This window comes from Tenrec ecaudatus, chromosome 18, assembly GCF_050624435.1.
Source record: "Tenrec ecaudatus isolate mTenEca1 chromosome 18, mTenEca1.hap1, whole genome shotgun sequence".
Classification (NCBI taxonomy): domain Eukaryota; kingdom Metazoa; phylum Chordata; class Mammalia; order Afrosoricida; family Tenrecidae; genus Tenrec; species Tenrec ecaudatus.
The window spans coordinates 48,675,587-48,700,499 of NC_134547.1; the positions used below are offsets into that span (position 1 = coordinate 48,675,587).

At 56.8% G+C, this 24,913-nt stretch overlaps 2 protein-coding genes across 2 annotated transcripts in view; one reads left to right on the forward strand and one right to left on the reverse strand.

Moving 5' to 3' along the window:
- Positions 1-13,155, reverse strand: part of CNGB1 (cyclic nucleotide gated channel subunit beta 1) — a 61,991-nt gene extending 48,836 nt beyond the window's left edge. Inside the window, exons 1-8 of the mRNA XM_075536705.1 lie at positions 12,991-13,155; positions 11,253-11,310; positions 9,694-9,739; positions 8,433-8,499; positions 8,117-8,156; positions 7,594-7,744; positions 7,085-7,160; positions 5,728-5,764 (exon numbers count right to left, since the gene is read on the reverse strand). Coding sequence (XP_075392820.1) covers positions 5,728-5,764; positions 7,085-7,160; positions 7,594-7,744; positions 8,117-8,156; positions 8,433-8,499; positions 9,694-9,739; positions 11,253-11,310; positions 12,991-13,155 — 640 coding nt within the window. The remainder of the gene's footprint in view (positions 1-5,727; positions 5,765-7,084; positions 7,161-7,593; positions 7,745-8,116; positions 8,157-8,432; positions 8,500-9,693; positions 9,740-11,252; positions 11,311-12,990) is intronic.
- A 7,000-nt stretch (positions 13,156-20,155) lies between these two features.
- SPMIP8 (sperm microtubule inner protein 8) lies at positions 20,156-24,264 on the forward strand. The gene is made up of 7 exons (XM_075536706.1): positions 20,156-20,378; positions 21,802-21,863; positions 22,115-22,289; positions 22,769-22,830; positions 22,964-23,028; positions 23,307-23,339; positions 24,234-24,264. Exons 1-7 carry the CDS (start codon positions 20,156-20,158, stop codon positions 24,262-24,264), a joined length of 651 nt encoding a protein of 216 aa, XP_075392821.1.
- The last annotated feature ends 649 nt before the right edge of the window (positions 24,265-24,913 follow it).

A 24,913-nucleotide genomic window follows, 5' to 3' on the forward strand; every position in this document is an offset into this window, starting at 1 on the left:
TGCTCCTAATTGGGGTCTCTTTCAAGGAGGTTTGTACAGAAGCCAACCGAAGTCATTCATGGGCCAGCCATCTCAGGGCCCCACTCAAGTAATGCCCAACCACAGTCCCTCAAGTGATGCCCCAGGACCCAGGTGTGGGACTCCCTTGTCATATCCAGGAGGCAGAGTGGCCTGGATTGTGTCAACGGATACTCACGACCTGCTCTCTAGATGCCCCTCCCTGGTGACTGCATACCCCATGCCCCTCATCTCAACACCCACTTCTGGGAGCCCGTCTCTCCCTCCGGGACTTAGACGTTCCACCGTCAACGGGAATTTGGCTTTCTCTGTGAGGACGCCTCCACCTTGCCTTTGGCAGGTCTCCTCTCACATGGTCCCCAGCAGCAGAAACACTGCAGGGCTGTGGGCTGGGCAGAAGGGGGTGCAGGGGAGTCTCCTAGGGAGGCCAGACCACCCTCGGGCACTTGTCAGGGAGGAAAGGGGGCGCTGCTTGACTATCAGCTGGGATCTTGGTGGCCCGCAGCCATAAACAGAGGCTGCCTCAGTTCTTATCCCATGGCCCGGGCTTTGCAAGCTATGGTGGTCCAGCATTCTGATGGGGTAGCGACATTTATAAAGTTTTCAGGGGCTTCTTCCTCCAAAGCAAGGAGCCGAGTCCTTCTCCGTGTTGTCTGTTCTTAGCCTGGAAGCTCTGCTGTCTCCTGTCCACTTTGGGCCACCCGGCTGGCATTTGAAGTACCAGCAGCTTCGCCTCCAGTATCACGGCGATACCCAAGCCACCACAGTGCGACAAACTGACAAGGTGGCCAGAATGCTCCTTAGAGGCGAGGATGGCGAGACTTCGTCTCACCTCTTTGGACAGGTTGTCAGGAGAGGCCAGTCCCCGGAGAAGGACGTCGTGCTCGGTCAAGTAGCAGGGCAGCGAAAGGGAGGAAGACCGTCGACGAGATGGACACAGGGACTACGACCAGGGGCTCGGGCCTAAGCAGTTGTGAGGGCGGCGCAGAGGCGGGCAGTGTTTCACTCTATTGTGCACACGGTCCCCCCGGGTCACAAATGACCGGATGGCACCTAACAACAACAACGTTGACGGCACACTCGCTGCCTGCCCGCTGCCCCTGTCCTAGGTCAGTGATGCGGATGAAGTGTATCAATCCTCAGACCAATCCTTTAAGGTGGGAACAACAAGGATTCCCACTTGGTTTCCCTCCTTGTATTTTTTTGTTTACTCCCCTTTTTTACAGATGAGTCACCTGAGACGCAGGTTAGCACCTTCTTTTATGAAAGGTTTTCAGTGGGCCCGACCCTGGGTCATGTTTCCCAAGAGCCATTTCCCTCCTCTGTCCCCACCCTCCCAGGGACTGGACGGCACCCTGGCTCACAAGGAAAACCCTGACGTGACCGGAACGAGCTGCTCCTGGGGCAGTCTGGCTGGCGCTGGCTCAGGAGGTGGCACGGTGGCTTGGCCAGGGAGACACCGCCCCGGGTGGCCCTGCGCCCAGTGCAGGACTCAGGTGCCTGTTACTGAATGCTGCTGCCCAGCAGTGCTGCAGCGCCCCCACCCAGCAGCCCCTGCACCCCGCCCAAGGGCAGAGCACCCCTTCCCGTGAGCTCATCAGCTTTGGCAGCAACCCCAAAGGGTGAGAACAGCACTCGTCCCATTTGATAGACCCAGGAGCCAGCTCAGAGAGGCCAAGTGACTTGTCCAGGGCCACACAGGAAGTCAGAGGCACGGCCTGGTCTGCTGACTCCTCTTCAGCGCACAGCCTGTCCCTGGTGTATGATTCCAAGTGACAAGCACGGCCTGCATACCTCATTGGTATGAGCGGTCACCCTGTAAGGGACAGCCCGGCTGAGGCTGCCCCTGTTCACACTCCGCCTTTCACATTCATCGGTGCTTTTTGCCGCTGTTTAGTGGGCGAGCGTTTTAGAAACGTTGCCTTCTTTCTTTTGAGGGATGAGCCATCTGTGGGGAGGCCTACACTGTCCCCATTTCACAGCCAGCGACTCCTCCATGGGAGGTGGCCAGCCAGGATGGACAGGGGCCGGGGATCAACCACACCCTCCCCGGCAGGCCCGGTACTCATCCTGCGCTCATCTCTTTTCTATTTATCCCTCACCCCTCACCCCTGCCCTGGGGCCAGGTCACAGGCAGGGGCCAGTGAGACTCAGGGTTCAAGGTCTCATGGAAACTGCTGTTCTATCTGGAGCTTCCATTTTGCCTCAGGAGTGCCCCCACCTCCACCCCCATCCCGTGAGTGCCCTCCTGACCCAAATCCTCTCTGCCAGCTTCGGACATCCCTCAGAGCCAATGAATGGAGTCCTGACCCCAGCAGGAAGGCCAGTAGCCAACTAGGGGACATGCCAGGTGTCCCATCTCAGCAAATAGGGAGCCCTGGGGTACAGGTGCAACACCAAGGCCTCTCTCCAGAGAAGACCAGAGAAAATCAGACATCCCCCCTCCCTTGCTGCCATGGGTCTGGTTCAGACTCCTGGTGACCTGTGTCACAGGGGACTGTCATATAGGATGTAGACTGCCCCATCTTTCTCCCACGCAGCAAGTGGTGGGTTTGAACCACCAACCTTGTGATGAGCAGTCAAGTGCTTTACAGCTGCCCCAGCAGCGCCCCTCAAACTGGTGGCAGGGAGGGCAATTCTGGGGTGGGAACAAAGTCAGCAAACGTCTGCAAGTGGGAGAGGGTGAGGGTGAGGGTGATGGAGGACTGGTTCTCGATGCCAAAGATAAAGCTGAGCTGGTGGTTCAAACCTACCCACTGCGTGGAGGCAGCAAGATGAGGCTCTGCGTGCCCATAAAGATTCCCAGACTCAGACACCCCGCAAAGCAGTTCTAATCCCCTCAGGCAGCCTTGAGTAGGGACATCAATGGGTTGGAAAGTCGGAAGGCCTCATAGGCAGGCAATGGGGCACCGCTGATGGAGGTCCAGCAAAGCAGTGATTTCACAGAGATGCCTTGGGGCTGAGCAGGCAGTGCAGGTGGACAAACTGCTCTCTGTGAACTCTCCTTGTGAACTCTCAAGAACCCCATGTCCAAGCCTGGGACACGGCCCCCTCCTTCCCTCCGCCTCTCCCCACCCTCCCTTTCACCTCCTCCCACCTGGGCCCCACACTCCGCTCTCCTTAACTTCATGTTTCCAAAGTGTGGTCCCAGCCTCCACCCCCAGCCTCATCTTCAGAATCACCCAGGGGAGTGGGTGCTGCTCAAAACTTCGGCCTCCCACAGCACCCCAGATCCTAGGAGAGGCCAGGCTGACTGGTCAGCTAGAGGCTATGTATGGTCTGTCAGCCTGCAGGTCCGGAAGTGGGCTTACCTCCCTGTTAGAATAACCAGTCATTCCCCCAAGGACACAGCTCTGAGGGCAGGGAAGGAGGGGGACAGGAAAGACAGGGCAGAGGGGGTGAGTGCAGGGGTGCTGATAGGACTGCAAATAACATCACTGTCTTCAAGTCGATGCCGACTCACAGCGACCCTATAGGACCGGGTAGAGCTGCCCCTGTGGGTGTCTGAGACTGTCGCTCTACGGGAGTAGAAAGCCCCTTCTTCCTCCTGCAGAGCGGCTGGTGGTTTCAAACCGCTGACCTCGAGGTTAGCAGGCCGACGGGTAACCACCGGGGCTCCTCGAGGGACTGCATCGGACGAGTTGCGTTGAATTGTGTGTGAATGTTTGGGGGGGATGATGACGTGCTCTGTAAACCTTCCCCTAAATCACAATAAAAGGTGCTGCTTTGGGTTTTGTTTTTAATGCGGATTCCCAGGCCCCCCACTCTCCCCATCAGAGCGGACTCCGTGGTGGGCAGCAGAGCCACGGAGCTGCAGGTCAGGTGTGCTAACTTGGGCTTTGGTGGTGTCCAGGAGAACGTCCGGACCTGTGGTGGCCCCGACCCTGAGCCGGGCGGCATGTGGCCGGGCCCCAGGAGAGGCTCGTCTGGGCAGGGCATCTGGAGGGAGCGTGGTTGTCCTGGTTCGAGCTGAGGGCTGTGCAGGAGTTCGAGCTGAGAAGCTCCCTGTAGAGTGCTCCTGGGGCTCTGTGGGAAGTCCTGCCCATAGTCTAGCCTAAGTCTCACATCTTGCCCTCCTCCTGATGAACAGTTGCTGCTACTGGTCCTTCACATGCCAGGCTCCCCAGGGAGACCCTGGGCCTGGTATAAGTGGCTGTGGCCCCTCACCCTCGCACCCGAAGGGACCTGGGGATCCTCCCCTCCCCGTCCCCTGCAGGTCTTCTCTTCAGGGCACCCTGCTTTCCTTTCATCCATCTGTCTGTCCGTTTGTCCATCCACGCTCCCCCAGGCTCTCTTCTCCCCTGTTTCAGAGGCCTGGAGCTACCACTGCCCTGAAACAAAAGGAGAAGACAGACAGGTGGGCAGCTGGACACACGGAGGGAATGACTGGATGGGGGAGGAGGGAAAGAGTGAATGTAGGGGTGGGGCGCATGAGAAGCTGGGGGGTCAGGGAGAAGAGAGGGTACTTACTCCTCCCCTGGTCCTCTGCTGACTCTGCCCGCTGCTGCCTGCTCAGCTCAGGAGCTACCAGGGCGTCCCCTCTGTTAGCTGAGACCCCACCTCCTTCCGGAGGAGCAGAGGGGAGGATGTGGACCAGGCCTCCCGTGATAAGGGGCTCTAACCTTCGCCGCACCAAGCAGGGGCCAGGCCTGTGGACTCTAGGCGCCTTCCTGCCCACTGAGAACCTGCTGGACCCTGGACAAGCTGAAGGGCTCTCTGAGCTCTGCCCGCTGCCTGCCGGGCAGCAGTGGAGATGGCTGCCCTGCACCTCTCCACGCCAAGTGGCACCTTCCTCCTGACGATGTCACCATGGCCTCGTCGCCCCCAACGGAGCTCCAGACCCAGAGTGAGCACCACACCCAGTGGGCGCAGGCCTGGGCCACGCTGAGGTCCAGGTGGGAACAGAGGACACTACGGCTCCCCGGGTCCTGACCTCTGCTTGGCTCCCAGCAGGAGCCCCGCCCAGGGCTGGCGCAGAGCTGCACCCGGTCCCCCTGCTCAGGAAGCATGCACCCTCCCGCTCTCAGTGGGTGCTTCCTCAGCAGCAGCTCACCAGGCATTTCTCTCTAGGCACCTCTCGGTGGGCAAAGTCAGCAGCCAGATACATGCTGCCCATGAACGCCGCTCGGAACCTCCGTCGTGGTTTGTGAGTGGATCCAAAAGCGCGGTCTACTTCATGTCTTCCCAGAAGCCATGAAACCGAGGCTGGCTCTGCCCTCCCTGGGCCCTGCCCTTCTGGCCCCAAAGCCCAGTCTTATCACCTACCCCAGCTCCTAGTATGAGGCTCAGCTCCTTAACCCAGCCACTGTGAGAGGAGGAGCCAAAGTCTCTGGGGCCTGGCTCCCCACCCCCCAGGGACCCTGCTTAGCAAGTATACTTGTCCAGCTGCTGGCAGGGGGCCGAGAGCTCAAGCTCCCGCTGGGAGTCCTAGCAGGCCTCAGAATTGCTTTCTCTGGGAACACTGGAAGTACTTGATCCCCTGCTGTGACTCTCCCCGCCACCTAGGAGCGCCCCCACCCCACCCAGCCATCAGGCTCTGGTACCCTGGATGGCTGGCCAGAGGTCAGGGTGGTGAGCATGAAGTGCTCAGCTGTCAGGAAGTCCCCATTATGGCCCCCAAGCCAGGGACTGCCCCCCACCCCTCACGAAGACTCAGATGAGAGCAGCAGCCCACAGAGAGACACGCAAGGGCCCTGCGCCATAACTTACTGCTCTGCACGGCACATGTCTCGGCTGAGTCGGACGCCTGCCGGGGAGGGAGGGAAAGAAAATCCAAACACCTGTCACTGTTCCCTCCTAGCCTTGCCGCCTCCCACCCCACCCCCTGCACACACACACACACCCACAACAGGGGCTAGAGGGGCCTGCCCAGACCTGGGACACCCTGAGAGATCCTGCTGCCTCAGCCTCAGATTTTCCCTCCAGCAGGTCCCCTCTGTTCCATGCTCCCTGCTCCCAGCACCTTTGCTCTGCTGGGCCCTGCCTGGGAGACCCTCCTTCCTGCCCCTAAAAGCCACCCCCCTGACCTCCTTGGGCCTCCTCCCACATCCCCTGAGTGTTCCTGCCTCCAGGCCCCACCCCAGGGATGCTCTGAGCTGCTTGACCCTCTACCACCTGCAAGGGCCCAGAAACAGGTGTCCAAGGGCTAGGCTCCTGGGAGGGGCTCCTGAAAGTCCCGCCCTCCTCCCACTGCACCCTCCCCCTCCTGGGTCTCTAGTCTTGGACCAGGGCCAGGGGCACCAGGCCCCAGGAGTCCTGGTCTGGGGTCCAGAGCTCTGGATTCTGGCCCTAGTCACATGACCCTGACCCATCCCCAGTGGGTCTCAGCTGTCTCTCAATAGGGGTCTGACTGTGACCAGAGGGACTTGACAGTGGGGGTACAGGGGATGTGAGAGCCTAAGTCTTAAGAGGGTACCCCACAACACCCCAGCAGCCACACCTGCCCAGAGGAGCCAGACCAGGACAGATTCAACCCCGGGGCCAGACTCGCCTCTCCTCTGAGTCTGGGCATCTTCCCTCTTATGACCCTGATCCCATTGCTCAGGTGGGGAAACTGAGGTGTCCAGAGGGCCAGGGCCAAGGTCATGCAGCCAGAGCTCCAACTCTGGCACCTCACGCACAGCTCCAGCTCCCCGTGTGTCTGTGAAGATGCTCAGCTGTCCCCAAGGCGGGAAGGATCGGCCTGGCACCCAGCACTGGAGCCCTGGGCTCCCAGGAAGGCATGCCGGTGCCACAAGCTTCCCCACGTTCCAATCTTTCCCAGAACGGTCCAGGTTGCGTGAGGATTTTTATGTGCCAATTCTCTAACTGGAGTGCCGTTTCTACACTGTCTTCAAGGTCACTTCTCCAGGGAAGCCCTCCTCCAAGCCCCCACTTCCCCAGGAGGAGGGAGGCCAGGGTGGGGCCAGCCCTGCGCTTGCAGGGTCTCAGAGGAAGGGTGTGCAGAGGGTCTATGAGGAGCAGACCGGGGTCAGTCCACACCTAGGGTCTCAGACTGACCTCTCCCCCACCCTGCCAGAGTTCCCAGGACCCTTCCCTCCACCCCCCACCCCAGCCCATCACTGACCTGCTCCACAGCCTTCCCATGGAGCACGGGCTGCGGCAGAGCACTCTCCAGCCTGTGCAGGACCCATGCCATCAGCCTGTGGTGGGAGAGAGTGCGGACACTGAGGGGGGAGCCAGATCCCTCCCAGGCACAGAGCCAGCTGCCAGAAGCTGGCCAGCCTCAAAGCCCAGCAGCAGCGTGCCTGCCAGGAAGCAGCCAGTGGTGGGAGCACACAGGACAGGCCCCAACTGTGCAGCCCCTGGGTGGTGCAAGCCACTCGTGCCTCAGCTGCTAACTTCGTGCAAGGTCAGCAGTTCAAAACCAGCAGTCACTCCATGGGAGGAAGATTGGGCTTTCTACTCTCCTATGGAGTTACAGTCTCTATGGATACAAAGGCAGTTCTACCCTGTCCCGTAGGGTTGCTGTGAGCCGCCATCACCTGGAGGGCAGTGAGTTTGGGTTGGGTCAGGGTGAAGGTTGGGTGTGGCTGGGACAGTTCCCATGAGAGGTGTGTCCTTTAGGTGGCTCACCTGCCAGGGTCTCCCGGTGGCAGTAGTGGGGTTTGGAAGGTGGACTCTGGCTCTGGCTCCTTCTCAGGTTCCAGGGGGCTGGGAGTGGGTGGGGAGAGGCTCTCCGGGGCCGGCAGCATGGGCTCTGCTTCCAGGGAGGCCCCTGGGGGCTCTTTAGCAGCAAGGAGAGCAGGAGGTGACCGACTGCACAGTGAGGGCTGGTGCAACCCCTCCAGCCCAGGACGCTGGATCCGAGGGGCCAAAACGGCTGAGTAGGGAGACCCTTGAGACCAACCACTCATCATTAGATAGACATGGAAACTGAGGCCCCAGGGGGAAGGCTTCATGAGCCTGTCCTGGATCTATGGCTCCCAGTCTGGGCAGGGAAGGGATTTCTGTGCCCCACACCAGTGGTCCCTGGGAAGCCCTGAGCCCTTCTCTGGCCTGGGTGAGGGCTAAGGCCTGTGGGTCCCACTCTGGCACCCCAGAGTCTAGTTGCTCCCCTAGCCCAGCCCAAGACCGCCCCGGGCTCCCCTCCCTTTACCTGGCTCCAAGGCAGCGTCTGCAGGCTTGTCCCTCCAGCCCTGGATCATAAAGCAGAATTGAGCTACAGACCAGCAAGCCCTGTGCTGCCCTGGCCCGACCAGCACAGTCCTCCTTCCGAGACCCACACCTCACAGTATCTCCTCTCCCCACAAACAGCCCTCAGCCCTCAGAGAGCCTCAGGTGAGGAGAGCAGCCTGCCAGCTCCTTGGTACCCCTTGAAGTGAAGACATGCTCCTGGGGCTGGCAGGTCCTTCCTGGCATCCCAGAAGTCCCCGCACCCCTACCCCAGTGTCTGTTCCCTCTTTTCAACTCACCTCAGAGGTTTTGGGGGGCTGAGGTAGCACTTTCTCCTCCAGCCACCTGAGCAGCCAGGGCCCGGGTCTGTGGAGGGACTGGTGGTCAGCCTGGGGCAGAAGGCCCACCTCAGGAGGGCAGGCCTGGCACAGCCCTTCCTCATCCTTGGCCCCCATTCTACATACCGGGACCTGGTACACGAAGCCTCTAAGGCCCCAAGGAGATGAGGGAGCTTGGACTAACCTCAAATCTGACCCAGGGCTTAATCAGGCTCTGGAGCAACCCGTCTAGCCTCAGCCTCAGCCTCCTGGACAGCAGGTGGCCTGGGGGCTCCTGGGGAGGCTGAAAGCACCTCAGAATGACCCTAAGAGCCAAATGAGTGACCTTGAGGTCCCCAGACTGGGAGCCTCCAGGGCACATGCTCACCCCCATGTGCTGAGCCTCCACGCTGTGGCCAGCACTGTGCTGGGCCCAGACATTTGACAGTGACCAGGGCAAAAGCCCCTGCTCTGATCCAGTTGATTCTGACTCAGCCGCCCTATAGAACTGAGTACAATCACCTATGTGAGTTTCCAAGACTGTGCATCTTTACAAGAATAGAAACACCTCATCTCTCTCTTGGAGTGGCTAGGGATTCCACACTGGGGACTTAGGCATAACGGGCTCCTTCCAGGTGCAGGAGCGAACGGAGATGGGTGCACGAACTTGAACTTGCAGGGAAGATTGCAAATGGGGCTTTGAGGCCTGCAATCTGGAAACCTTTCGATAGCTTAGCAACATACACAAATTAAAGATTCTACCCTATGACCTTCTCTGGATAAACTGGTGGATCTGGCCACCCTGGGCAGGCACTCCTGCAAGGGGCCCTCCAGTTTCCACATGTTTCTCAGCCCCCGCCCTGCTTGCCTCCTTCATCGGCCAGGCAACTGCCCCACTCCACCAGCTCTAAGACGCCATTTCCCACTATGAGGTCAACCCAGGTGTCCTGTGCCCCCCACCAGTGGCCCAGGATCTGTAGATCAGGGCTCCACATGGAACCCACCTCCATGAAGCCCACCTGCAAGGTGCTCATCCATGCTTCCTCTGTTCTCAGAGGCGGCCACCACCAGGATATTCCAGTTACCAGCACAACAAACCACATGCAGGACAGAGCCTGTGCGCTCCAGAATGTGGTCACACCTCAAGGTGGTGGTGGGCTCTGGGCACATTTCTCTCCCCCAACATATACCACATGCAAGGCTCAGGGGGCTCCCAAACCAGTGCTCGTTGACGGAGACTTACACGGTGTCTTGAGTCTTGGAGGCCTCCCTGGGCCCATTTGCACAACCTGCAGGTGAGGAAATTGAGGTGGTTAGCAGCAAGACTCCCACCAGAGCTCCCAGTCAGCCTGCAGCAGGCAGTGAGAACCCAACTCATGCCCACGCTCAAAGCCAGGGCCAGACGAATGGGAAGCACTGACCCCATTGGCCTGCTCCATTCCAACAGCACCCTCATCCCCACCCTTGAAAAGCCATCTGCCTCCTGGCCTTACCTGGGTCCCCAGTGCTGCAGTGCCCAAGGTGCTGTGTTCCAGCCTGTCGCAATCAGGGACAGACATGAGCCAAGAAGGTGGGGCGGGGAAGTGGGTGTCAGCAATAGCTCCTATAGGTTCCTCCTCCTCCTGACAGCTCGTCAGCTCCCAGCCCCCTGGAAGCCCCGCCCCACTCCAGCTCCCAGCCTCTGTACCTGAGCCTGATCCTCCCTGCCAGCAATGGGGTTCTGGGCTGCTCCACTGTTGCAGGCCGGCTGGGGGACAAGCCTGTCCATGCCCTTCCGGAGCCAATTCAACACCCAGCCGCTAGGACTGTGATGGACAGAGATACCCACCAGCCTCAACCTCCCTTCTGCCCTCTCAGGTCCAAGTCCACAGCATCCTAAAGAATTGGGTTTGAATCCCAGGCCCCTTCCCACTGTGACACTCCAGGCCTGCCACCTCCCCCTCGAACCGTGTCCCTCTGAAAATGGGGGCATCAAGCCCTGAGGTCAGGCCCGCCCGGGACCATTCCAAGCCCACCCGTCTAGGACATGGTGGAGAGCAGCTGAGATCTCTCTGTGCGCCTGCATGTGTTCACTGTCCAGGGCCTCCCTCCCCACCACTACACACAGTCTGAGCCCCAGGGGGACGGGGATTCCTGTAGGCGATCTTGCAGTGACTGGAGCTGATCAGCCATAAACTGAGGCTCATGGACAAAGCCAGCCCCAGCCTGACATGGGCTACTTTTGACATGCACCATGGCAAGAAATGTTTGCGCCGGTGCAGAAGATGTTGTGCAAACCCCTCCGTACTGGCCCATGGGGAAAAGCGGATGCTCTGGCAGCACTGGACCTGCATTCCATAGGAGTGCTAAGAAGTTTCTGGAAGCCCAGGAACTCCTCTGCCTGAAGCTCCGTGACCCCAGATCTGAGTCAGTGCACGACCTGCCCCACTGCCCTCAGGGGTGCCTGGTGGGGGTGAGGCTGGACTGAGGAGAGCAGAGACTGGGTCATACCGGTTTAGTTCAGGAGCCATAACAGCCCAGGCCTGGAAGGATGTGGGTGGATTATGGGCCGCCTCCTGGGTCTCTGGAAAAGAATCCTTCTTGCCTTAGTCTGGGGCCTCAGAGAGAGCCCGTCTCTACCCTGTGGGGAAGGTCAGTCAGAGAACAGGACAAGGACAGAGTGGCCGAGGGGTCAGAAGGCCAGGTTCCACCTCAGTCCAGTCCCAGAAGCCCACTCTTCGCTTCCCTGAGCCTCAGTTTTCTCATCTGTGAATTGGGGCTGCCAGCTTCAGGCCCTCTGCCAGCCGGGACATCCACGCTCACCCTCAGGGCACCGGCCAGCCAAGGCCACTTCCTCCTCTTCGAATGGCTCCTCGGGCGGCTGGAGGGTCAAAGAGGACCAGGTCAGCCTTCGGAAAGACAATGTGATTCAGGCAGGGACAGTCCCTCCCTCCCTCCCCCACAAGGAGCGTCCCCCTCCCCACAGGACCACACACCTCTAGCCTCACAGTCAATCATCACTGGAAACCCTGGTGGCCCCACCTCCAACCTGGGCCAGTCACTTCCTCCTAGGCCCAGGGCCACTCATCCAGGGCTGAGACAGACCCCCTTACTCTCCCTCCAGCGGCCTCTCAGCCTCTAAAACCAACCACACTTCCAAGGAGCTGCAGTGGTCTTCTGGAAGGAGGGAGGGGCTGTTAGACACAGTTATGAAGACCTGGGCCAAACCTCCCCTGCTGCTCAGTCACCAGGCGGCGGCTAGCCTGGCCCCCTGCCTCTCACAGTCCCTGCAGCCTCACCTCCTGCTACCGGGTAAGCCTGCCCGTTCTCATGTGCGCACCTATACAAACAGACATCCACCTGTGCAGACACAAGCCTGGACCTGCTCTACAGGCAAGCACAGGCGCCGGCACGCAAACGGACAATGACACACCAACATGTGGCTAAACACACACAAATGCAAGTTCTGGTGCAAAAATAAGTGTTCATGCACATACACATGCCCACACACAAACACATTGCACAGGTCAACACAGACATATACATGTGCACACAGGCAGAGGTAAGTGTGGGCATGTACATATGCATGCATGTACAAAGATTCACACATGTCTATGCCTGTGTGTGCACATAGAAGCACCTGGACATATGCATACAGATGAGGATGTGCAAACATGCAGGTTCAGAAACACGTGTACATGTATGTATGCATATGCATTTATATGCCGTTCACACTTACGTGAAAATGCACGCACAAACACATGGATATGTGCATAGATGTAGGTTGCGGGGGTGTGCATACCTTCAGAGACATGCAACTAGGCATACACACATGAATGTACAGACACACAAACATGTGAGCACACACAATACACGTGGATACATTCACAGATGGAAACAGGCATATGCACACACTTATGCACACTGACACACACACTCCCAGAGCCATTCGTGCATGGGTGGGGGGTGGATGGTGTAAGCCTATATACCCTATTTGTAGACATATGCACACAGACATACTACCAAGCGTGTGAAGCATACCTGTGTGCATGTGAAAACACACAGATATACACTCAAGTTCTATAGTTGAATGGCTCACTGTTTCCTTACTAAGGGCCTTGCCTTGGCTGGGCAGGTCTCACCCCCTCCACCTCCTTTAGTTAAAATCTGGCCCAGATCTCTATGTCTAGGGAGCACTCTCTACTTGCTCTGGGCTTCCCTTCTCAGTCCTGCAGACTGACGGCCCCTCCCAAGAGGGTCCAGCTGAGCGGAATTGGAGCCCAACAGATCCCCAGCCTCCTGTTGGAAATGAGCTCACTGGTACCTGTCTGCTGACCCCTTATCCATCTTCATATGACCAGCTCCGATCACCGGCCTGGCATCAATTAGGAGCTCACACTGCGGGATGAGCTGAGATCCCGCCTGACTGGATGATACACGGAGCTGGCACGTGCTGGTACCCTATTTCCCTGGGCCCCAAGACTCTGTCATGGAAGCTGCCCAAATGAGAAGTCCCCAAACAGCAAGGCCAGCCGGCTCCTGCCCACCCTCTGCTTCTCACCAAGGGCTCAGCATCTAGCTCAGCCTCCTCTGGGGCCCCTTCAGGCTCCACCTCTGCCTCTGGCTCCATCTCCGGCTCTGGCTCTGCCCCCACCTGCTCCTCCATCTTGGTCTTCTGAGGGGTCCCTGGAGGCTGTGGCAGCACCTTCTGGACCCAGCGCAACATCCTGATGCCTACAAGGAACAGAGTACTCTAAGCTGCTCCCATGGGTGGCCCAGTTTTATGGCTTATGCATTTCCCTTAAAGAGACTGCTCTCAAAAGCATTCTAGCAAAAGGTTTTAAAAAAGCCCAAGCACTCAGCAATGGACGCTGCTCCGCTTGCTGGAAAGTTCAACTGCAGAAAGGTAGGTTTCAGAGGCGTCGACTTGTGGAATATTATGAAGCCTTGAAGAGGAAAAAAGCAACCTGTTTGAACTCACACAGGAAGATGGATATGCTCTGAAGTTGAGTCCCAAGCAAATCCGCTCAACACTCTGTGCCTCCGTTTGCTTGTCTGTAAAATGGGCATAGGAATACTACCACCTAGCTCAGGCTGATGGTGAGGATAAAACGAGCTGAGAAGGCAGCAGACTCGGAGCGGGGCCTGGGAGTTCAGTGAGTGCCTATGGAGATGATGTGGAATCAAGGGAGAACCCTCATTGTGGGCTATCCTATGCAGTCCAGTCTCGTTATAGATCCATCTAACTGTACATCATATCCAAGCTCACTGCCATCGAGCCCATGCTGGCTCATAGTGACCCTGTAGGACAGGGTAGAAGTGCCCTGTGGGTTATCCAGACCATAGCTCTTTACAGGAGTAGGAAGTCTCTTCTTTCCCCCCAGGTGGTTTTGAACTGCCTACCTCGCAGTTAGCAGCACAATACTTATAAACAGATGTTGTTAGGTGGCCTTGAATTGGTCCAAACCTACAGGCATCCTATGCAAAGCACAAGGAAACACTGCACGGTCCCACACCATCCTTTCAATTGTTCCTGTCTTTGAGCCCATGATTGTAGCCTCAGTGCCAATCCATCTCATTAAGGACCTTCCTCTTTTTCTCTGCCCCTCTACTTTACCGAGCGTGATGTCCTTCCTCAGGACAGCCTATCCCAAGTTCGTGAGACAAAGTCTCACATCCTGGCTTCTAAGGAGCGTTCTGGCTGTGCTTCTTCGATGGCAGATTGGTTTGTCCTTTCAGCAAACGTGGTACTTTCAATATTCAATATTCTCCAGCGCCACCATTCAGATGCATAGATCCTTCTCTGGTCTTCCTTCTCAGTAGTTTGTGGATGGATTATTTATTCTCTTTAATATAAGAAAACAAGTCTTCTTTGATGATTTTTTAAAAACGTTTAAGCTAAAATGCCAGGCAGAGGCTTTGCATGGGCCACTGTCCTATTTCAGTCTTATCTTCAAAGGGTTTGGGCCCTGGTGTCATTAATGTTCAGTAAATGGGGGCCTCTGCCTTCCCAAGGGCCTGGCCCAGGGGCAGCATGCCAGTCAGACCCCGACCCACTGCTCCCCAACCTTGGCAGCTAGAGAGTGGCAGACGGCCATGTGCCACAGGCTAAAAGGACCCCACCCAGGGCCCTGTCCCCATCAGCTCACAGCTGTGTCTCTGCTCTGAGCCCTGCTTCTCCCAGGAGAGGCTGGAGAGCAGGACAGATCTCTGAATGGAGCTCTGACCATGAACTTGGGCTAGACATGGTCCCTCTCGGCTTCCAGTTCCCTGAAGAATGAGGACTAGAACCCAACGAAACCCGTGGCCAAGGCGTCAATCCTGACCCGAGACAGCCGCCGCATGTGCAGCGCAGAATTGCTGCAGAGCGTCATTGTAGAAGCAGTTCGCCAGACCCAAGGTGCCTCTGGGCCTCTGAGGTCACAGGTTCCAGTGACCCCACTGTGAGTGCTCCCTGCCGGTCAGAACTGAGCTCTTCCTCCCAGTCCAGCCCCAGTCAGATCAGTCTCTTCATCACAGCACCACAGTTAAGGAAATGCAAGCACAGAGAGGTCAACCAACTTGTTCAAGGCAGCCCAGCCAGCAAGCGGCCAAGCCGAGCTGTCCCCAGGTCCTCCTGACCCCGGGGACGCTGCCTCCCACCCTGGGAAGTGCTGACCCCCCACAGCTGCTTTCCCAGTAGGTGGCAACTCTGGCTTGCATTCCTGAACCTTCTGCAATGACCAGAGACCAACGGTGTCTCCCACCTCTCGGCCGGTTCCTGCTGATTCCACGTAAATGAGGAAGGTCCGGCGGGAGAGGACCCCTGGGTGTGGTACTAAGACCATCAGCATTTTCAGAATCTTTAGGGGATCCGGAGAGAATATGGATTCCTAGTCTCATCAAATTCTGTGTCACTCAAGGCTACCGAGTCGATGCCGACTCCTGGTGCCCCATAGGACAGGGTAGGACTGCCCCTGTGAGTTTCTGAGGCTGCGACCCTTTAAGAGCTTTTCCTGGGAATCTGCATTTCACAAGCCGCCCTGGAGATTCTGAGGAACATGAAACTGTGAGCCCCACAATGGGTGAGGAGGGCCCACGTCCCTGCCCCCACCCTGCCTCCCATCTGGGGTCCCACCGAGCCGCTGCCTCATTCTGAGTTACCTGCTCAGATGTCAACTGCCTGCCAGAAATTGTCCTTCCCCTGCCACTTGCTGCTGGGATTAATTGGTGACAGCTAGGCCGTGTGCAGAGGATTAGGACACATAAGGAGGGAGGGGGAGGGGAGAGGAGGCTGATGCCCAGGGAGCCAGCAGCCCTCCCCCACACCCACACTGTCTCCCAAGCTACAAGAGACCTGCCAGTACACAGCGGGGAACAGGGCCCCATGAAAGGGACCCCATGTGGTACAGGTTCACAGCACATGTTGGCCAAGCCCCAGAGCGGCTTGACAGGACAGGACTTGGGAGACTTCTCATGGAGAAGGGAGGCTGGAAGGGAGGGTGCCCAGGGGGGAGGGACTCTGAAAGACAACAGGGCCCAGAGCACAGTGGAGAGAGGAAGGATCTTCAGCCAGATCCCTAACGTGATCAGCTGTAATATGTCTTGAGCAGTTCCTGCCTGCCCAGAAGCACACCAGCCTCAGCACAGGGAGCAGGACAGACGTGGGCCCTGCCCTCGAGGAGTTTACAGTCCAGCGCCCAGATTGACAAAAACCAAATGCCCAGATCAAACCCAGGCCGGGCCAAGCCCAGCCTGCTGTGGCCGAGTCGATTTCCACCGCGTGCACAGACTCCGCAGGACTGAGCAGAGCTGCCCGGAGGATTCCAAAGCTGTCATCCTGACCTAAGCTGGCTGCCGCATCTTTCTCCCATGGGGCCACATGTGGACTCAAACCCCCTTGGAAAGAAGCATTTGGGGTTCAACCCTGGTGGTTAGCAGCCAAGCGCTTAACCACTGCTCCACCAGGACTCCCCCTTCAGAATGTTTTAGAAATTAAAGACGAATCATGTCACATGCCACGCAAGAAACAAATAGGGCAGCGGCAAGGGGCATCTTTAGGCGGAGCCATCGTGTCGATGGTCTTCCTCCTTTCGACCCCTGTCCACGTTACCAAGAATGATGACTTTCCCCAGGGACTGGTCTCTCCTGATTAGGTGTCCAAACTATGTGAGAAGAAGTCTCTCTAGTCTTCTAAGGAGCATTCTGGCTGTACTTCTTCCAAGACAGAGCTGTTTGTTCTTTCGGCAGTCTGAGGTACTTTCAATATTCTTGGCCAACGCCAAAATTCAAATACATCGATTCTTCTTCGGTCTTCCTTATTCAATGTGCACCTTCCATGTGCATGGGAGACAACTGGGAATGCCATGGCTTGATCAGGAACCCTCAGTCCTCAAAGTAATTTTCTGGCTTTTTGACACTTCAAAAGAGGTCTGATGTAGCAGATTTACCCAATGCAATGTGTCATTGGATCTTCTTTAAAAAACGTTTTTTTTTCCTGAAATGGTTTCATTGGGATATGCATCACATGCCATACAATTTAATTACTCATCAACACCACAATCCACTTCAGAATGCTTTCTACTCGCACTCATTGTTGTTAGCTCCCCTGCCGTTGCCCCTAAGCAATGATCAATCCAGGTGCTGTCTCCATAGATCTACCTGTCCTGGATTCTATACAGAGAAAGTCATACAACACACACACAGTAGGCAAACAAACAAACAAAACCAACAGCCGCGACTAGATAAAACGTTTTTCAACCCCTTGATGGAAACAAAGCAGAGAATATTAAAAACCGAAATAACGTTAAAATGGGTCAAAAGAGAGATCAAATCAGGTACTACATTGTAACCTGATGAGATCGGCCATGCGCTCTCTGTCTGACAGCAAGGCCGTTCACATCCTTCGACGACCATTTGATCTCTTGGCTGTGCTTCCAGAAGCACTGATTGTGGATCCAAGCAAGATGAGATCCTACCCACTTCAATCTGTTCTGCTTGGATCCGGACGGTCCCTGGCGAGGGAGTTGGGAGGGTTGGGCCTTCTTTACAGGGAAGGGTAATCCTACGGCAGGCACAGTCTCCGCTGCTTAGCACTGGGAGGCTACGAGAAAGCAGGCTGCCGCCAAGGACAAAGGACGTCCGTGTGCGAATCTTACGCAGAGGGCTATTCTCATTGCTCTTAGATAGGTTGGTTCCTATGCCTGGACCTGGGTGCTGGTTATGGGGGGGCTGGGGAGTGTCTCACTTTATAAAGTATTAAATCCAGTATGGATCCACTTTCTGTAATGTTATGTTTTATAACTTGAACTGAGTGGACTATAAATTGGGGCTGGCATGGTGAGCAGAGTTGGCTCCAGCAGCATTTCGGGGCGGCGGTGTTGTGAGGTTCCTCGAGCGGGTCATACCTTGGTTCTTGGCTTTGCACAGAGAAAGAATTCACACTGAAGCCAGGTTTGTGATCCCAGTGAGTTTTTATGAAGGACGGGGGAAGTTTCAGGTGTTACAGTCTCAAAGGAGTCCACGCTATTTCAGGGAAATGTGCCAAACGGTGGTAGCCATGCTGGGGCTCACAACTGGACACGGGCAACCTTGTGGGGCTGCGTGCCCACACGAGGTGACCTGAGGCCAGAGAGAGGCAGTGGGCACTGGAGGGGGGTCAAAGAGAGAGAGTCCCCTCTGACCTGCCATTGACGAGGAGCCGAGTAAAAGGAGAAGAGCATTCACACCACCAGGGTATTTTAAACCTCCGGCTGGGGAGGCATGATCAAAGGTATTGGGTGACCCTGTCGGCTGAATTAAGCCCACCTGGGTCTAGTTTGGGCCGCACAGGTATACTGCCCACCTGGCTCAGGGCCTGAATTGGAGCATGGCCAGTTCTGGGGTCTTCATGGGTGGCTAGTACTCACCTGATTCCCTTCTGATCTCCTCTAGGGCGCCTGTACAGGTGTGGAAGGGACAGCCCCCTTTCCTTATCCTGGCTAGCTACCCGTGTGAGACCTGGGGATGCTGCCCTGGGTGCTACATGGAGCCCTGAGGAAGGAGCAACTGGTGGAATCAAATGCAACCTAAACCTAACAGTGGTGCGCCTAGACTCCATCCGCCTCCGGGCCAGGTGGATGAAGAGGCCAAGCTGGCTCATGCAAAATAAGCTTGGCTGCCCCAGCGTTTCCCTTAAGGATAAAGGGGCATCTGTCACATTGTGGCCAGGGTGCTGGACTCAGGCCGTCGTCCTGAGAGGTAAGACTGTGGCTCCCCAAGGCCTGGAAGGGGAGTATCATCTGCTAATCCCTGCCTTGCTGAGGTCACCAGTGTCCCTGATCGCCTTACAGTGACCCTGGATACAAGCAGCCACTAATCACTGACTCTGGAGGCCGAAGGGCTGGTCAGCAGGGCTATGCCCTCTTCCTGGAAGTTCACTTTGTAGACACCCCTAATGGCAGGACCTAGGGCCCTCCCCAACACAGATGGGAGCCCCAAAGCCTAGCGAGAGACAACAGCTATGGAGGATCGCACTGCCTAAGATGGGCTCAGCAGCCAATCCAGATGTCTCCCATGATGCCCTGTCTGAGCAGGCTCTTCCCCTCAGAGCCTGTGGTCACCAGGGTTACCGAGGGGTAAGTACCCTCACAATCAGGCTGAATGGTCCTTTATGTTCCCATCATCCCATAAGGCACTGGGGCATGGCCCGCCTCGCCTCCTGGCTCTTTGTCCCATTGAGCAGTCTGAAGAGCAAGAAGTCCTTCAAAGCCTGGGTCTTCACAGCCTGTGCCTCCCAGATGAGGTAGCTACTGGTTAGTCAGAAACAGGGGCCTACTCTTCCCTCCTCCTCTTGGCACCCCACTTCCCTGCTCCTCCCCATGCAATCCCATCTCCCCTGGAGGCACTTTCTCCCTCCCTCCCTGCTGCTCCTCTCAGATGCTCCAACTAGGGGGTTAGGAAGAAAGGGGGCATATGCACAAATTCTGACAAAAGTACAAGTGACTGAAAGGTTTCTAGGAATGTGTGTTTTTAAAAAGAGGAACTTGGTAACCAGGTATGCTTTTCTACTTCAACTCTCTCCTGTCTCTCCCCTTCTTTAAAACTTTTCCATGTCTCCTCATAGAGTGAATGGCCAGACACCTTAGGGAGGGCCAAAAAGCCCCTATTAGTTACCCAGAGGCATATGGGATGCTACCTCCACATTCAGAAGTCACCCCCTGCTGCCTCTTCCTACTACTTGTTTTAAAATAGACCCAAGTGCTCTTTTACACCATCTCCCGACTGCCCCAATCCCCAACCTCCCCAGGCCCCACATATATCCAGTACCCACCTCCATCACAGCCCTTAGCACAGTGCTTGTGTGTGTGTGTGTGTGTGTCCCTGTTATATAAACGTCCCTGCCACCACACAAAGGATTCTTCAAGAACAAGGTCTGGAATACAAACAACAAAAATCCCTGCCATCTGGTCAGTTGTTTCATAGTGACCCTAAAGGACAGGGTAGAACTGCTTCTGTGCGTTTCCAAGTCTGTAACTCTTTTCAGGAGTAGAAAGCCTCATCTCCCCCCATACCCCCCACACAGTGGCTGGTGGTTTTGAACTGCTGACCTTGCAGTTAACAGCCCAACGCATGACCCACTACATCATCAGGGCTCCTTTGGAATACAGTAGTTGATCAATAAATGCTCACTAAGTAGACAAGCTGGCATTGGTCCAGGTCAGCTTCCCTGCCCGGGGTCAGCTTCTCCTAATGCTCTGCCCCCAGCCATGGCCCAAATCGTGGACCTGGTGCCCTGGGATGACAGCTGCTCCTTCACGTACGCGTGCCCCGCCATCCTGCTCCCTGTGGAACCACAGCGCCACTCACTGGCCAGCGTGAAGCATCAGCTCTACCACCCTGCCCTGCCCAGCCTACGCCGCATGGACATGGACAACGTCAGGGCCTGCCTCTCGGACGAGCACTGTCAATCCAGCACCTACTGCAGCAAAGGTTAGGCCACCTCAGCAGTCCCACCGGCACTGGAGCCCCTCTTGGGCCTTTGTGAAAGGGACGGGTGGGGGGGGGGCATGAGGAGGGGAGAGAGCCTGGCAGGCAAGTCACAAAGTGAAGGAGGAGGGGGTCCCTGACCACCAGGAAGCCTCCAGCAAGTGGCATGGTCAATGGGAGCTACTTGAGACAGTGCTGAGAGCGGTAGCCTGCTCCGCCCATTATCCCCACTTGTGCGGCTGTAACCAAAGAAATAACACCGAACAAAACAAAACAGAAAAACCCACTGCGATCCTGTCCATTCTGATTCAAGACGACGCCATGGGTCAGAGTAGATCGGGCCCCTTCCGGTGTCTTAGGGTGTCGGTCTTGGCGGGTGCAGACAGCCTTTTCTTCCTCCTAAGGAGCAGTCGCTGGGCTCAGACTACTGACTCTGGAGCGCACCGCCAAGCCTCCTAAGATAACGCGAACCGCCCTCCGCGGGGGTGGAGCCTATTCACACCCCCCACCCCCGCAATGGATGTGCAGGAGGAAGGCAGGGCTTTCTACTCCCATAGTCAGTCTCGGAAACTCACACACAGTGGCAGCTCTACCCTGTCCCATAGAGTGGCCATGAGGCGGCATCGAATCGGTGACGTTGACTCTGGTTGGTGTTTGGCAATGTCTGAGAACCCCTATTTCCCAATACTGCTCTAACATTTCAATCATTCCCAGTCTGACAGGCCGAAACTTGTATCTCAATGAAGTTGAAACACACATTCATAGGATTAGCGTGATTAAGGTGGGATGCCTTTTCATGAGAGGAGCCACCTGTATTTCTTTTCAAACAAATTGTATCAACTCACTGATGTTACTGTTGCCCTTGTTGTCTCCTGTGGTAGGCAGTACTGAGAAGTAAGCACATCCTCTCTGGTGGTCTGAGACCCTTTCTATGGTGCTGTGGTTACGAGTTGGGTTGCAATTCCCAAGGTCAGAAGTTGGAAACCACCAGCTGCTCCATGGGAGAAAGACCAGGCTTTCTACTCCCGTAGCATTCCAGTCTTGGGAATCCACAGACACAGCTCTACACTGCCCTGTGGGGTCTCTAAGAGTCGAAATACCATGCCGTCACCAGCTCAAACCCACCTGGCACCCGGAGGGAGGAAGATGAGGCTTTCTACTCCTTCAGAGACCCACAGGGGCAGTTCTGCTCTGTCCTACAGGGTCTCCATAAACCAGAATAGATTTGATAGCAATGAGTTTGACTTCTGGGTATTGTTTAACTGAATGGCATCACGTTTGACTTCTGGGTATTGTTTAACTGAATGGCATCACGTTTAAAGATTGCCTAATTATTTCAAAATCTTTTAAGAACCGTGTGAGCCAAGCCTCTCCCGTGTGGGCCAGAGTTACCAAGACCCTCGTTCCCTCTCTCTCCTTCCTACAGATGAGTTTGACAATGCCCACTGTACCCTCCTCGGAATCCCCAACAAGCCCCTGCAGTGCTTGGTGAGGGTCCTTTGTCCCCGGCCCCAGGTTTGCTCAGGGGAGAGGATGCAACCCCCAGCTTGTCCCTAGCCCCCAGCACGGTGGGTCCCCACCTCTGCGCTTCTCGCAGATCTGCTTGTGATCCCCAGCTCCCTTCTAGTCCTCCCTCAGTCAGATGGGCCATGGGTCAGCTCCGGACTACTGGGTGGTCTCGGACAGCCTTCAGACGTCTGCATCTAGCTCAGTCCCCCTGAACCCCATCGCCCTGACAGGACATCACAGCGACTGGCCAGAAGCTCCGCCCCAGGCACCGTGCGGGGAAGCTGGTGCCCATCGCTCCGGGTATCAACCGGGTGGACTGGCCCTGCTACACGCGCGCCATCGAGGACTGGTCCCGCTTTATATCCTCGGCTGGGGAGTTCAAGCTGCCCTGCTTAGACAAGACGGGTCGGTCTATCGGCATGGAGGATGCACTAGGGCAAGGCTGGGGCGACCGCGGGGTCCCCCCGGAAGGCAGGGGTCACGGGGCGGGGGTGGGGTTGGCCTGGGACAGAGCCAGGGGAAGCAGTTGGGGCGATTACTGAGAAGGCGGCTGACACTGGCGGGGAGAGGATGGTGGGGCAGAGCCAGCATCAGGTCTCAAGGGCGGAGGATGCAGGGCTAGGGGTGGTTCTGTGATTCCCAGGGCAGAGCCTGGAGGACAGCCTGGTCGGAGCCAGGCTGGGGCAGGGTTTTCCCAGCGGGTAGGCTGGAGGCGGGGCTGGTTCTTGGGGCGGGGCTTGTTTGGGTTAGCTGGAGAAGGGCCGTTCTGGGGAGGGGCTTGGTTTGAAGGGATTTTTGGATATTCTGAGTGGGGCTTGCTCTGCGGAGGGCTGTTCTCGGGGAGGGGCTTGTTGGGGGCTCTCAGAGGGCTGCTCTCTCCGCAGTGGACAGCTTCAGCGGCTACGCAGTTCGTCACTTGAAGCCGCATGTGACCCAGTCCTGGCGGGTAGGGAGGGCTGCGCCCTGAGCGTGTCCCCTGGTCCCCTGGTCCCGGTGGGGAGCAGCGGAAACGGGAGGAGGTAGAGAATACGGTCTTCCAGCCCTATTTGGACCTCCGCGCCTCCCTCTGGCTCCCTCAGTTCCACCTCAACCAGAACCCCAGCCTGGACCGATACGGACAGAAGCCCCTGCCTTTTGACTCCTTGTGAGTGCCGCCTGTCGTCCTCCACCCCAAGCCTGGGAGGAGGGCTGGATGTTGTGGCCCCCACCACCCAGTGACTCTTGAAAATGTCAGACGTGGGGGAAAGTGGTCCGCTCCAATACACCACCAGAAGTTTGCAAGTTCAAGATGAACATGTTTAATTGCTAGCAAACGGAGCCCTGTGTCCCCTTTTGGGGGTGAACTCCATTAAGGTTGGGTACAGGGGGCACCCTGAGATGGCACTGAGGAGGGCGAAGCTCTGAAACCCCGCTCTCTTTCAGGAATACATTCCGGCGCTTCGGCTCCCTCTACAGGTATGGAATGACTCTACCCCGCACTAGGGGCTATGTCACCTGAGCACACCCCCACCCTGACACCCTCCACAGGTAGCCTCCAGACTACAGATCACCAGACCCCATTCTAAGGGGAGGGGAGGTCTCAGGAAGGTGCAGGAGGTCCTCCTGGGCGGTTTCAGGACCCTAGCAACTATCCTCTGAGAAGCATGCAGGCCAAAGGGTAGCCCGGCCCACCTGGGAAGTCGGAGAGAGCAATACAGGCCCCACCTGGTCCACCCAGTTTGTCCCAGAAGAGACCCCAAAGGTAGGGAGATGCCTGAGAGGTGAGCAGGTGCCAGAGGAACCAACATGTAGAAGCCACATGGCAGGAAGAGCCTAGAAGCTGCCGCCCACGTGCAGCCAGGTGGCAAGGAAGGGGTGGTGGTGACTTACTGGCTGGACCGCCTGATAGACCGAGGCTTGGAGCGGGGAGTCAGCATAGGAGTCCACCTCCCTTCAAAGCACAACTCAGATGTCCTTCCTGCTCCCTACCTCTCTCTCTAAGGTCCCAGTTCACACACCCTCCAATCGGTCACTACGATTTAGAAACATGATAATTATGAATGGGAAATGTGTCTTTCTCCCTCTGTGGGCATTATCAGGGTGGGCATGTATGGTCTGTATTACTTTGTAATGCATGCTAGAGCAGGTGGCTGAAAAATAAGGGGACCAGTTCATGGTTGTGGATCAGTAGTTGGTAAGAACCCGGAGGTGGAGTTGGGGAGGCTCCTCAAAATTCAAGTGGCTCAGCCCAATAGGGAGCCGTTGAAGGCTCTTGAGGTACAGAGGGGCTGTGTATTTTCAGGGCTTAGAGGTAGACTGGGGAGAAAACTCAAGGACAGGCCCCCATCTCACCTCCGTTTCTCTCCACAGTCGTCTCAACTACCTGCCCCCCTGGCGTTAACCTGGGAAGAGAAGGCTGGTCCCCAAGCTGCCTGACTGTGCCACCTCAGCTTCAACACCCCCCCACCCCCAGGGACAGAGCAGCTATGGTGTCACCACCCGTCTACTCAGGAGTTCCGCCTGGCTGGAAATAAACTCCAGGCCCATTGTTCCCCCAGAGGGAGAATCTGCCTGAGGGCTGGGGTCAGGACTTCAAGATGAGAGGATCTTGCCCTTCCCTGCCCTTCCCAATTCCTGAAGGACCATAGGGGAGGGGAGCTGCACCCTAAGGTTCTCCCAAGGATGAAGGGCAGGGAGCTAGGCTTCCTTGTGTCCCCTACCCCTAATTACAGCCCCACACGCAAGCCTCCTTTCCCTCTGAGCCTGGATTTGGGAGAAAGCAGGCTTCAAATGGGCTTTTAGCTGCTTCCTTCCGAGGCACCCAGCATACTAGGGTTCCCTGAATGGGGGGAGGCTGACACAGGCTGTGACCATGCAGGACAAAGGGGCAAGAAGAAACAGGTCACTAGTAGCAGAGGGACCACAGCCATGTCACTGCAAAGGAGGCCAGAATGGCCCCTCCCTGTTGCAGGACTCAGGTTAGCCGGTGGCCTTGTGGCTTATACGTTGAGTTGTGAAGCTCCAGGTCAGCAGTTCAAAACCACCAGCCG